At 42.8% G+C, this 13,519-nt stretch overlaps 1 protein-coding gene across 9 annotated transcripts in view; it reads left to right on the forward strand.

Moving 5' to 3' along the window:
* The window catches only part of FGFR1 (fibroblast growth factor receptor 1), a 67,978-nt gene that overhangs the window by 45,710 nt on the left and 8,749 nt on the right, over positions 1-13,519 (forward strand). For 2 of the 9 annotated variants that reach the window (XM_006900279.1, XM_006900278.1), the window contains exons 2-6: positions 6,679-6,945; positions 8,366-8,455; positions 8,688-8,860; positions 10,300-10,423; positions 11,638-11,828. In XM_006900279.1, coding sequence (XP_006900341.1) covers positions 6,679-6,945; positions 8,366-8,455; positions 8,688-8,860; positions 10,300-10,423; positions 11,638-11,828 — 845 coding nt within the window. Of the gene's footprint in view, positions 1-6,644; positions 6,946-8,338; positions 8,456-8,687; positions 8,861-10,299; positions 10,424-11,637; positions 11,829-12,809; positions 12,961-13,519 lie in introns of all 9 variants that reach the window. The other 7 variants (XM_006900283.1, XM_006900284.1, XM_006900280.1 and 4 more) reach the window with 6 other exon arrangements.

Consider the following 13,519-nt stretch of genomic DNA (forward strand, 5'->3'; position numbering starts at 1 on the left):
TTGGCAGTAGTGTCATGTCATGACTGATGGAGAAAGGATTGAGATTGTTAATGATTTCATCTTGCTTAGGTGCATAGTCAACACTCTTGGCACCTATAGTTGGGAAATCAAAAGATGAGTTGCATAGGAGAAAATCTACTGTCAAGGATCTCACCAGAGTGCTAAAGAACAGCATTGTCAATCTAGAGACTGAAGTGTGCTTGATCCCAGGCCATGGTCTTCTCAGTTGCTTGCTATGCATCTGGGGGTGGGCAGTAAATAAAGATGACAGAAGAATCGATGCCCTTGAGTTGTGGTGATGTAGAAAAGTACTGAACATACCATAGACTGCCAAGAGAACAAACAGTCTGGAGAGGGTGAAACCAGTTTGCTCCCTGGAGGCAAGGATTTTGAAGTTCCATCTTACATATTTGGTGTATGTTGTAGAAGGACATCACAAGTAGAGGGTGAATGCAGAAGAGGAAGACCCTGGATGAGATGGATTGACATAGTGACTGTGGCAATGGGGTCTGGTGTGTCAGAGACAGTGAGATTGGCTCAGGATAGGACAGGGTTCAGAGCCCTTGTTCATAGGGTGCCATTTACCATAGCTGAATCGACAGCCCTTAACAAAAACATTCTAGATATGCCTTCCCATGCCTACTCAACTTACATATTTCCCTATGTAGTTATTCATAAATTATTGTTTGTCATTACTATTATTGAAGATTGTGTCCATGATAGTATTTATCATTGTTACCTTTTACTCTTGAGTACCTCCTGATGTTTTCCTTTGCCTTGGTCATGTGCTGACCTCCCTCTTACTGTATATTTCCTGTCCCTTTACTGAGTTAATATTTGTCCACTTCCTGGTTAATGATTTTTCTCTCCTCCTCTCTTTCATTCTTTGTAACATCAGAGAATGTTTCTGTGCATTTTGATGTCATGCAATAGTTATCCTTTTGTGATTGACTTATTTTCATGCATATTGTGAGATGTTTCTCAGATTCATCATTATTCTTTCACATTGTGTTCCGTTTATCCACATTATCTTAGTTTCTTTCCAGTCATCCACTGATAGACACTTAAGTTGTTTCATCTTTTTTGTTATTTGAATCATGCTGTGATGAACAGATATACATCTTTATTCATGCCCCAGCTCTTATTTGTATAGGAGGTGTACTTAGTGGGATTGCTGTGTCATATGATATCTTTTTTCATAATGTTTAAAGCCTTTCCATCTTCTTTTGATGTTTTTCCTGCTTTGTTCATTATTTTACCTGTAGAATTTGTCAGTATTATAACTCAGGCTTGAATTTTTTCTTCTGTTCTTTCAGCTTGCAAAATGATGCACATGTTCTTTTTAGTTTTATCTCTGCACATTTTGTTATATTTTATTTTTTCAAGCTGCTCTTTGAAATTTTCTGCTCTGCTCTTTTATTTATTTTTTCTACTTTAGCTAATTTAAATGCTAGATCAAGCTTCACAGTCTTTTCTGACATCTATTTTGGCCTTTTTCTTTCCTGACTTTAAATGGCCTTTCACTTTTTTTGTGTATGATGTCCTTGACATCTCCTGCAACACATCTGGTCATTGGTATTCAGCGAGTCAGCTGTGTTCTTGAGAAGCCTCCAAATTCAGGTGAGATATCCTCAAAGTTGTGCTTTGGCTCTTTGGACATGTTTTCATTTTCTTCTACAATAGTTTGAACTTGCGTATGAGCAATTGAGAAACTGTTCTGTAGACAGCCTTGTGCTAATCATGTTGCACTTTCCATATTTTCCACAGATATAGCCGATTTAACTCCTTTGTATTCTATCTGAAGAAATACACATGTATAATCCATTTATGTTGTTTAAAAAGATACTTCTAATGATTTTGTTGGTCTTACACAACTCTACTCCGAGATCACCAGCATCGTTTCCATCACCAAGAGCATCTTGTCCAATTACTAATGACTCTTTTTATTTCCTGTTTTTGCAATTCCAGTTGCCATTAATTATTGATTCATCTAGTTTGCATGTTTTATTGTCTTCAGACTGCAGAAGTTGGAAAAAATCTCAAATTCAATTTTTATATTAATGGTTGCTGCATAAACTTGAACAATAGTGATTATTAACTTGTCTTCCTTGTAAGTGTATGGATATTATGCTGTCACTGATAACATTGTACAGCACAGATCTTGAAATGTTCTTTTTGCCACTATTCCTCTTCAGTGATCATTCCCAACTTAGTAGACCATTTCGTTGTCGCTGAGTGTCATCGACTTGGAACAAACTCAGAGCTGACCCTCCAGTGCGTTTTCAGAGGCAGTAAATTGCATGGAAGGAGATTTCTCATCTTTTTTCTGCAGGACAGCTGGTGTATTCCAACCATTTACCTTTGGATTGACAGCATAATCCCTTACTAAGCCCCCAGAGCTCTCTAGTAGAGCATAAGATTGTCTTAGTTCAGAATGGCTAATCCCAGTCCACTTATCTCACTAATGTCTCTAATATATATATTTTTTTTTCCCCAGAGGTTTCATTTTATTTTTGATGACTTAGTTTTCCTAGATTTATACTTCATACATATTTGATTATTAATGGATATTTACAGCTGTGTCTTCTCATTGTAAGTTGTGCCCCAAAAAGCTTTACTCGTCCCACAACATTACTTCCAGGAGGCAGCTCTCTAGTTGTGTTTTTAATACCACACAACCTAAAGGCCTGTTCTGCTGCTATTCACAAGGTATTCACTAGTCCTTCTTATTGGGAATTAGATTCTTCCTGCTCTTTCTTAGCCTGTAACAAGTTGTGCTGCTGAGCCAAAGGCCATATGTCTCCAGCAGTTCAAATCCACCAGAGGCTCCTGGTGTAGAAAGATTGGCAGACACAGTGGTGGGTTGCTCTGAGTTGGAATGGATTTGATGGCAGTGAGTGAATGAGCGATCTTAGTCTGGAAATTTCACAGAAACCTGCCCATTATAGGTGACCCTACTGATAGTTGAATTCTGTGACATAGATTTTGGCACAACAGCAAAATGAAAGCTACCATTGTACAACAAACTGACAGATGAAGATAATTCCTCTAAAAGCTAGTTTTGGCCAGTTGTTATATTCCATTCAGGACTTCTTGGATATTTCCTGATTCTGACATTATTAGCTATTATAGCAGAAATATAGTATGGAACTGTACTCAAGTTGTTTGCTCTTTTTAAGGAAAAACAAGACATGGACACTTGACAATTAAGCAGCAGTATACATCAATGAATATATGAACAAAATGTGGTGTATCCATACAGTGAATATCACTTACCAATATAAAGAAATGAAGAACTGACACATGGATAAACTTTGCTAGTACCTTGCTATCTGTTAGAACCCAATCACAAGGGACCACGTAGTGTATGATTCCATTTATAGTAATTGTATAGAATAGTCCAATGCATAGAAATAGAAAGTAAATTTGAGAATATCTAGATTGGGAAAATTGGCAGATTGGAGATTAATGCCTAAAGGGTACAGAGTTTCATTTTAGGGTAGTGAAATGCTCTCACGTTAGTAAACTGATGGGGCACAACCCTGAATATAGTAAAAACCATTGAACTGTACATTTAAATGAATGAATTTTATGATACATGAATCATCTCAATAAAGATGTTTAAAGAGGAATCAATACAGACTGGTGTGTAATTGTCTACAAATTGTGAAGTTCCAATAGTAGTAAGTGCTTTACAGAAAATTTGGGTAGAGGTAACAGTGGCACAAAGAGGTGTTATGGAAGCCTTTGATTTGTCTTGCTACTTTGAGTAGTCTGAGGTGGGTGATGTCTTCTGCAAAAGTCAGTTTGTTATGGGGAGGCCGGACACAACGAGGTGAATTGATAGATTGGATGAAAAGTTCTTGGTTAGAAGAAAGCTGGGTGGTGAGATTAATAAGGATGTAGACCTTAACCCACACATAGTTTAAAAAGAAAAAAGAGAGGAAAAAAAAAACAACCAAAAAACCCCCAAGCCGAGTTTGAACTCCATTCCATTGGCAGGAAGATAGATGAGCAGGTTATCTTGAGGTAATTCTGGGAATGGGGAGGTGAGGCAGATGGAGCCATATTTTAGAAGGGAATTGAGATCTAAATGATTGCATTGAGGAAAAAGAAGAGTCTTGAGGCTTTGTTTTTTTCTAGATCATGTAGGTGCAGGTTTTGTTTTGTATTAATGTTTATTTTGGTTTTGGTGAAGATATGCAGAACAAAATATGTACCTACTCGACACTTCTACTCGTACAAGAATTCTGTTCACAAATCCTGCTTGGGACAGGTAATCAAAGTCAACCAGTAGAGAGTTCTCAGCAGGCTGGGTTCCCTGTGCTGTCTTCTCTAAAGGCTGTGTGTTCTCCTTGTCACTGTTCTGTCTTTGGGAGATACTTTTTGTTTCCTGAACTTGAGGAAATTGGTTCAGCAATGCCAGAGACTGAGAACTTGAATTTACTGCTTGACCAACGGCTGGTGCCACTCACGAGCTGCAAAATATTTAATTAATGAGGTCATTTGAGGAAAATTAGATTTGATCAATAGGAGTGTCTGTTTTCCTTAAAGGTTGAATCTGAACCACTTTTCTTCTCCCTTCTTTTGACAAGACCGCAAATGATTAAAAATGGAAAGAATAGCTTTTTTAAGACCCACAAAATCTTTTTTTAATCAATTGTGTGGTCTGCTCACCTTTGTGGTGTTCCCCTTCACTGATTCACAGAAAATAAACATGTTAGATTGGCAGTGTTCTGTGGTACATAAGGGTCTCTGAGTCAAAGTCAACAGGGGCACCTGACAACAGCAGTGGAGTGGCTTCCAAACCCCTTTGGATGATTCAGTATTTACAATAGAACCCTTAGGTCAAAGTGGGCCGAGGCTACTCAGCCATGCCCAATCCCCCTGGCTCCTATGATGAAAACAAAACAAAAACTACTGTTAGTCTCTAATGTAATTGAGGCTCAGGACACCTTTTTGTCCTGTTACTAAGAGAAAACTATTTAGCACTTCAGAAAGACACTGACGTTGGCAAAGGAAAAGAAGAGCTTAGAAGGAAATACAGTGATGAGATAGTATGTTTTTTACATATGATATTTATTAATAAGCATGTATTAAGCAACTCTTATGTGCCACACTTTGGGTTAGGTGCTGGGGATATGAAGGTCAGTAAGGACATATCCCAACCATCTGAATTGAATACAGTGAGAGGGACTATCTTTTATTATGATAAGTGCAGTGGGAAGCCACCTAACCTCGACGGGGAGATAGAAAAGGTTTCCAAGAGGAGTTAGCAGATAATCTGAAGTCTGGCGCACGAGTGGAGGTCATCATGCAAAAACACACCTGGGCCTTGCAGGCGGTCAGAGCAGCTGTGACTCAGAGCCAGGGGGGGTGGGTGGGAGCATGTGTCTCAGAGCCCGTGCTTTTGGGAGCTGTTAAGGAGCTCCCTATGTGCTGCTTCTAGTGAGATGGTGTTGAGAAATAAAGCCTTGTCAAGGCAGTAGAGGCAAGGCAGTCTGTGTGACACCATGTTTGTTCTTTGTCTGAGAGGTAGAAAGAAGATGCCAGGAACACATGTGAACACCCCAAAAGGATAAAGAAACAGCATGTGGCCCTTGTTAGTAAAAAGAAACCGTGTTCAAGAAACATGTAATAATAGCTCAGGGTGGTGGATTCATAGGTGTGCCTTGTTAGCCTGGGTGAGGAGTTGCTAGTCATGAGGAGGGTGGATGTGTGAAAAGAGCCACCACTCCTAGTGGAGAGAGGCTCATGGACAGATTTTGTGAACCACCTGGGGCCAGCCCAGCCCTGCTGTGGGGGTGCTGAGGGAAGAGAGGTCAAGGTGAAGGAAGGGTCCATGTGAGGTCTGACAGGGTGGTGGAGAAAGAGGCCTAGGAAGGACTGACTGATGAGGGGTGGTGAGAGGGTGAGCCTGGGTGGTTGGGTGAGTAGAATAGAGCTTTGTGTGCAACAGCTTATGCTGCCAGACCAAGTGTGGGTTTTGTGGCAGCTGCAGGCCTATGTTCCTAATATAGTCAAAGGCCCTGAATCCTCTGGCCTGACACCTGTTAGCTGGAGGTTCCCCTGAGCTGACCTCTCCTTGTGTTGTCTCTCCCACGTATGCATCTGATTTGCTGGGGACCAGACTCCCCCTGTCACTAAATCTCTTGAACATAGGTTGCCGTCTCAACTTAGATGGGAGCTTGTTGAATTTTAGAAATGAGGGCAGGGTTTTCCAACTGTTACGAGGGCTAGCTGTGAGACAGGCCTAGTCAAAGGGGAATGGGGTGGTCTGTGAGAGGTGATCATTCTTAGCAAAGCACTCAGTGTGGAAAGGAAGCAACGCTAGACCTAGAGAGGTTCTTAGGAGGACAGGCCTTGCCCACACAGAATGGAGGAAAGTGAAATATGAATCGCTTAATGCTGCTGCAGCTGCTTCCTAACTTTTGCCTCTTTCTTCCTTTGACCTGTGGAGGGGTTGGGTGGAGAAGAAGACTCAGGCGATCCCAAGCAGCCAGCCATTTCTCAACTGGCCCTTATTACAGTCCCCACCTCCAGCTCTAGTAAACAGTGCTGGGCCAGCATCACAGCTCAGTGTGGCTAGTGTAATTCCCTTTTCTCTCTCCTTTCCCTCTCCCTACCTCCCTCTCCCTTCTTTTGGTTCCCCTTCCTGGCCCCTATGGATGGCTGCAGCTCAGCCCTGGGGAGCCCCTGTGGAAGTGGAGTCCTTCCTGGCCCACCCCGGTGACCTGCTGCAGCTTCGCTGTCGGCTGCGGGACGATGTCCAGAGCATCAACTGGCTGCGAGACGGGGTTCAGCTGGTGGAAAGCAACCGTACCCGCATCACGGGGGAGGAGGTGGAGGTGCGGGATTCCGTGCCCGCTGACTCTGGCCTCTACGCTTGCGTGACCAGCAGCCCCTCGGGCAGCGACACCACCTACTTCTCCGTCAATGTTTCAGGTTGGTAGCAAAGCTCTGTCCTTACCCTCTCCTTCTTACCCCTCAACCCCTCTCTGCTAGTTTCAGGGTGAGGTGTACCTCCTCCCCTTCCATGACCTGCCCCCGTTCTGCTTCAGAAACTGCTGCCCACTAACATTGCTCCCTGCCCGCCGCGTGGCTTAGCTCCCAGAGGCATGACCCAGTGCTGCAAGCCCCAGTGCAGAGATCTGGGATGGTCAAAAGCTGTTTCAGAGGTGATTGCCAAGGATCTTGAGGGCATTAAGACCCTGGTGATGTCTCTTCCACATCTGCCCAGATCACCAGGTTGCTAAGTAGGACTCAGCCCGTTCTCATCCTGTCATTCTCCTGCCATTTGGATTGGTACTGAGCTTAGGGATTAGAGCCTCAGACATGCGGTGAGGTCTCTAACTGTGATGGGGATCCAGACACAGTGCCATGGCCACAAGCTTATGAAAAACCCCTGCCTGCTAGCTTCCAAAGCTGTATGAGGGCAGCCATGGAAGCTTCAAAGCATTATGACTTCAGCAACCTGCCGCTTCAAGTTGAAAGAGGTAAACTGTCAAAAATGTAGAATTATATAAAGTAGACCTGTCCGTTTGTGCATATCAGACATTTGACCTTGGCACTTCCCTCTTCGGGGATTATTTACAACTTGTCCCTAACTGAGGGACCTTCTTTATTTCCCTCCTGAACCCCCAAAACACTAGCAAGGACTGAAATAAGATCTGACATGAACATCCTGGTAGTGACCACAGGATATATCAAGCCTTTTTTTTTTTTTTAATTACCCATTGTCAGTTTTATTTCTGCTCATTTTTTTTTTTTTCGGTCTGCAGAGTATACTTAAATTTTAAAATTATGTCAAGCCTATTTTTTATGTTTCCCTTTCTTTGCATCTATTGAAAGGACTGAGCACTTGTTAGGAAGAGGTGCTGGCAGCTACAGACAGTGTAGGCTTCCTATCTGCTTTGGGAAAGAAGGGCAGCTCCTACACTTTGACAAGCACATACTAGAAAAATTTTGCTTCAGTCCCCCACTTGTTGAGAGTTGACAGAAAAACACATATTGTGCCTGGCCACTGGTTCCGAGACTGTCAAGCACCCAGGCATTACCATAAATTGAGAGAGAGGCTCCGAAGAGGAAAACTAAATTAACAAGATGACCTAGGTGAAACTGAGCAGTGAAAGGGGCAGAGGGGGGCACTAAATGAATTAGGGAAGAGAGACAAGGGCAAATAGAAGCATATGTAGTATTTCTAGCCCACCTGGAGACAGTCACCAAGAGAAAATAAGAAAGAAGAGCATGCTCTATGTTTGTTTATAATTGAACTGGCCTATATGGGGTGGTTGTTGGTAGGGATACAAATTTAGAGAGTTCATTTTCCCTTGGAGAGACATTGACACCCATCTTCTTTCTGTAGATGCTCTCCCTTCCTCAGAGGACGACGATGACGATGATGACTCCTCTTCAGAGGAGAAAGAGACAGATAACACCAAACCAAACCGTATGCGTGAGACACTGTTTCCTACCTTACTGCCCTTGGGGCCTGGGAGTTGGGATTGAGAGGGAAGGGAAAGCTTAATCATTGGTTTTGACAACAGAGCAAAGAGTGATAGTGGTCATAATGCACTGGGCACAGAAGTAGAGCAGGTGGGCAGAGCGCTTCCGGGTCCTGGCGTGGGCGCTGGCTCAGAGCCTGACCAGCCTCCTTTGCCTGTCTCTCTTGGCCTTCCCCTGGACAGCCGTGGCTCCATATTGGACTTCCCCAGAAAAGATGGAAAAGAAATTACATGCAGTGCCGGCCGCCAAGACAGTGAAATTCAAATGCCCTTCCAGTGGAACCCCTAGCCCTACGCTGCGCTGGTTGAAAAATGGCAAAGAATTCAAACCTGACCACAGAATTGGAGGCTACAAGGTATGTGTGTATATATATAAAACTTAGAAGAAAAGGAGCAAGAGAAGCTGAGTTTAGATTATCCTTTTTGTATAAGTTTATTTAAAATAATGTTCTCTGAGTATAAAAGTGGTGCATTATGGAAGTTTTAAGTAATAGATTGTTTTTAAAATTAAATAGAAAACCTTTTTAAATCTTTTTTCTTGTACTTGTGGTTTTTACATAATAAATCACGTTGGTATGTTCTTGTATTTTGTTAACATTATAGCATGAGGTTTTTGCCATGTATTTGAAAGATAATGTTTCATGACTGCACAATATCCATTATAAAGATGCCCCATAATTTACATAATTTACAATTTTATGATACTATTTTCTGGATTTTTACTTTTATAAATAATGTGACTATCTTTGTACTTTTATTCTTGTCAGCATTTTGAGATATGTTTTTCTTAAAACAGATTGTGAGAGGTGAAGAAAGATTACTAGATTTAAGGGTATAAGGACTCTATTTCTTTAGCCTTTGATGCATGCATACTTAATACCCAATTAAACTTCTGGAAGGATAATTAATTCATTCTATCAGAGCAGAGGGTAAAAATTATCATTCACATACCTATGCTAGCAAATTGATAGATGAAAGTATCTCATTGTTCTCTTGTGCATTGTTTTGCTTATTAATGAAGTTAAAATTTTCATGTGTTAACAAGACATTTTCATTTCCTGAGTATAAATTATCTGTTCATGTTTTTTGGACATTTATATTTGTAAGAAGAATATCATCATTCAATCCTGTTTTTAAAAATTTCTAGCCTTTAAGTCTGTTTGTTTCTCATCATACCTAGCTCTTTTCATTGCTGCACCATGCACTTGCTGTCTTTGGGCACTGTGCTGTGGACATCACTACTGGCCACAAAGAATTTTTCATCAAATAGGAGGGATACGTGTACAACTATCATGAAAAGCAGGCCGCAATAAATTCTTATGTAGGGATATAGAAGGGATTTTAGAGGTGAAGAGGGGACAATGAGAACAATTCAGATTTAACTGGAGAAGGTGATTTTGGAGTGAGCTTTCAAGGGCAGGGACAGGACCAACATCTTGGCAGCATACAGAAATAGAGTTGAGAAATTTCCCGGTATACTTGGAAGCGTTTGTAAAAGGCACATTATGCCCAGATCATGGTGGACTTGAATGCTGTGGTGAAGACTTGGAGAGTTCCTCCCACCTGTCTGTCAGTTTGCCTGGTGTGTTCTTTCTGCCTGTAAATGGGTTGAGGATAGAACTTGCTGTGACTAGTGTCCATCCCCCCCACCCCCACACTTTTGTGAAGCTAGGGGCCATATGCTGCTGTACTCTAATTTGGAGGGGTAAATGCCTCAGTTCGCTGACAACACAAGTGAGTTCTATTTCCATCTTCATCCAGACCCTCACTGGAGCCTTTGGCATTTCCCCCTCAGGTCCGTTATGCCACCTGGAGCATCATAATGGATTCTGTAGTGCCTTCTGATAAAGGCAACTACACCTGCATTGTGGAGAATGAATATGGCAGCATTAACCACACCTACCAGCTTGATGTTGTGGGTAAGACTGCGAAGATAGCAAGAATTAAAAGTTTAAGCAACAAACTGCCGTGGTTTCCAGGTTTACTTTAAGAAAACATAATGGCACCCATTAACTTTGTTATCTTAAGCCAGCCACTTTTCCCTTTTTGAGCCTCACTTTTATATCCCTGGGTGGTACAAGTGGTTTACATGCTTAGCTGATAAAGGAAAAGTTGGGGGTTTGAATCCATCAAAAGTATCCTGGAAGAAGTGCTCAACTAGCTACGTCTGAAAAATCAGCCACTGAAAACTTTATGGAGCACTAGTCTACTCTAACACATAGGAAATCTCCGTAAATCTAAATAAACTTGATAGCCATTGAGTTTTATTTTAACCTTGTGTGATCGAGTTAGGAGGACTAGACGGTAGGTAATACCTTCCAGAACTAGTTGTATACTGTAAAATTGAAAGTACGCTTGCTAGTTTCTCCTGAAAGGTAACTAGATTGTTAAATTTAGTGCAGCAGTAATTTCTTTATAAATTTCAGTAGTATGTGATTCTCAGTAGTTGTGATCCCAACTGTACAAAGGAACAGACTGAAACTTGGCGCAAACACTTGCTAATGCAGAGTTCCAAGCCACTGCTGACCCCAGGCATCACATGAAAGACTAGGAAGAACGCCATGCTCAGTGATGGTACTGTAGCTATTCCTTCCCGCGGTTCTGAATCTCATTATCTAGAAATTTTGAAAGTAAAGAAGTTTACAATGAGCACTCTGTCTTCAGTTTGTATATGGTTTTAAAAAGGGTTCAGCAGGTCTGAGGTGTAGCCTGAGATTTTTACATTTCTCACAAGTTCCTTGGGTGATACTGTGCTCCTCAACTATACTTTGAATAGCAAAAGTTTAAGTGACCCTGTGTTGTTAGTTAAGTAAGTGGCTTTTGCCTGGCAGCATGACTGAATTAGAGGGTCCTCCATTGAGGAAAGAGAGACCTCTTATTCCTGTATGTGCTGCCTTGGGGAGGAGGTTATTAAGGAGAAGTTAGCTCTGGGAAGATCTTTACCTTCTCTCAGCTCAGGTTCATGGGAGCCAAGACTTAACAGGGGTGTTGGGAAATGTACCACCCATTCTGGTGAAGGTAGAAGACTTCTCCCAGAGTCTTAATCAGATGAGCCCTTTAGTGGTCTCTGTTCCCTAGCCAAGGTCAGGCCACATCAAGGTCTGATGATTCTCTCCTCACCCTTCCTCCACAGAGCGGTCCCCTCACCGACCCATCCTGCAGGCAGGGTTGCCTGCCAACAAGACGGTGGCCCTGGGCAGCAATGTGGAGTTTATGTGTAAGGTGTACAGTGACCCACAGCCCCATATCCAGTGGCTAAAGCACATCGAGGTGAATGGGAGTAAAATTGGTCCGGATAACCTGCCTTATGTCCAGATCTTAAAGGTAATCTTGGTCTCCATAAACCAGAATGCCGGGAAGGAGGGCTCACATCCTGTGCTCAGGCTCGATGTTCACCCTTCAGGCACACGCCATCTTAATAGGAGCCAAGCCACAATCCCCAGAATTGGTGATAGATCACAGGGGGGAAATGAGATGGGAACAGAGGGGCAGGGGAGCAGGCAGTGGACTTTTTAGGCCAGTTATTCCAGGAAAACATGTGGGCTTCAGCCTTTTTGTTACCCAGGATCAAGACCCTTCCAACAACCTTTTCCTCATCTCTGCCCTGCTTCTCAAATTATACTCTTCCAGGCAGGGGGGATGCATGATGAAGACATAGTTGAGTAGAGTTGAAAAAGCAAAGGCCACATATAAATTCTTCACAGTGTCAGGAGTAATGGCATTCTCTTCCTTTTTCCTCTCACTCCCAGACTCTTGAGTGTCCCTGAATGCTTCATTAATCCAGGGAAGGTAATTGCCTAAATCTCCAGTGGATCTTGCAGCAGGAAGTAACCAGGAGCTGGGAAAATTGTTTACCTCCTTATCCCAGAATTAAACCTCATCCTCCCTTGGTGTGGCAGTCCCAAGATTTACTGGCCATCCCTCCTCCTCTCTGCTGGTGCTGAAATTGTTCTGTAGCAAATGGCGCTGTGGCCTTGGGTCACGGCCACTCTCTTCATTCATATTCTCTGCCCTTATCCTGGAGTAGTGGATACAGTGCACAAAAAAGAACAGAATACAATACATAGTGCGTTTTAAAAAATAAGAATTTTTTTTGTTTAGTCAGATGTTTTACACTTTTGAAGTAAACTTGTTTTATTTATCCTTTTATTAAAAAGGTAAGGATTCCAAGTCTCATTTAATGTCTCCCTTGCCTTAAATTCACATTTAAGGCTCCCTGGGCCTGTCTTAAAGTTACATGCGAGCAAAGTATGGCCATATCTGAGTGTCTGCCCAATTGACTGGTGTGTCGTTGGTTTGTTCTAGCATTCGGGGATTAATAGCTCGGATGCGGAGGTGCTGACCCTGTTCAATGTGACAGAGGCCCAGAGCGGGGAGTATGTGTGTAAGGTTTCCAATTATATTGGTGAAGCTAACCAGTCTGCGTGGCTCACTGTCACCAGACCAGTGGCAAAAGGTAATGGGGAGATGGAGGGGGCCCTGTGCTGGGTATTTGATTTGGGCCAGCTGCTGGGGCAGGTGGGGAAGCCAGCGCCGAACTCTCCCTGTTATCCTACTGTATCTTACTTAGTGCCCAGAGCCATGGAAAAATGCCTGGTCTAGGAGGCTTGTTTGGTTTGGTTCTGTGTTGGCTTCTCCTGGCTCCCTCTGTGCCTTGTGTACGTTCCCAACTCTGTGTGTGTGCACGCAAGTGCATGTATGCTTGTGGATTACTCAGTTACAGAATGAATGATACTTTAGATGCAGGTTTGAATGGTAGAAAGAGAAAGGCCAGTTTTGTATGTGTGACAGAGACAGTGTAGCCCCCTCCATCCCTCATGTGTGCCTTCTGGAACTCTCTTTACCTGAAACCAAACAGCCCCCCACCTGCCGGGCTCCATTTCTCCATGCTGCCCACTGCCCGCATGCTCGGATGGGCCAGGGGCTGCAGCGTCTGGTGAAGGGTCATAACCAGCCATCATCTTCTCAGGTCTGCCGGAGTTCCTCCTTCAGTGTCTCACTCTCTTCCTCTAACA

Source organism: Elephantulus edwardii, unplaced genomic scaffold, assembly GCF_000299155.1.
Source record: "Elephantulus edwardii isolate Elephantulus edwardi_28Jun2011 unplaced genomic scaffold, EleEdw1.0 scaffold00279, whole genome shotgun sequence".
In the NCBI taxonomy this organism is placed as follows: Eukaryota; Metazoa; Chordata; class Mammalia; order Macroscelidea; family Macroscelididae; genus Elephantulus; species Elephantulus edwardii.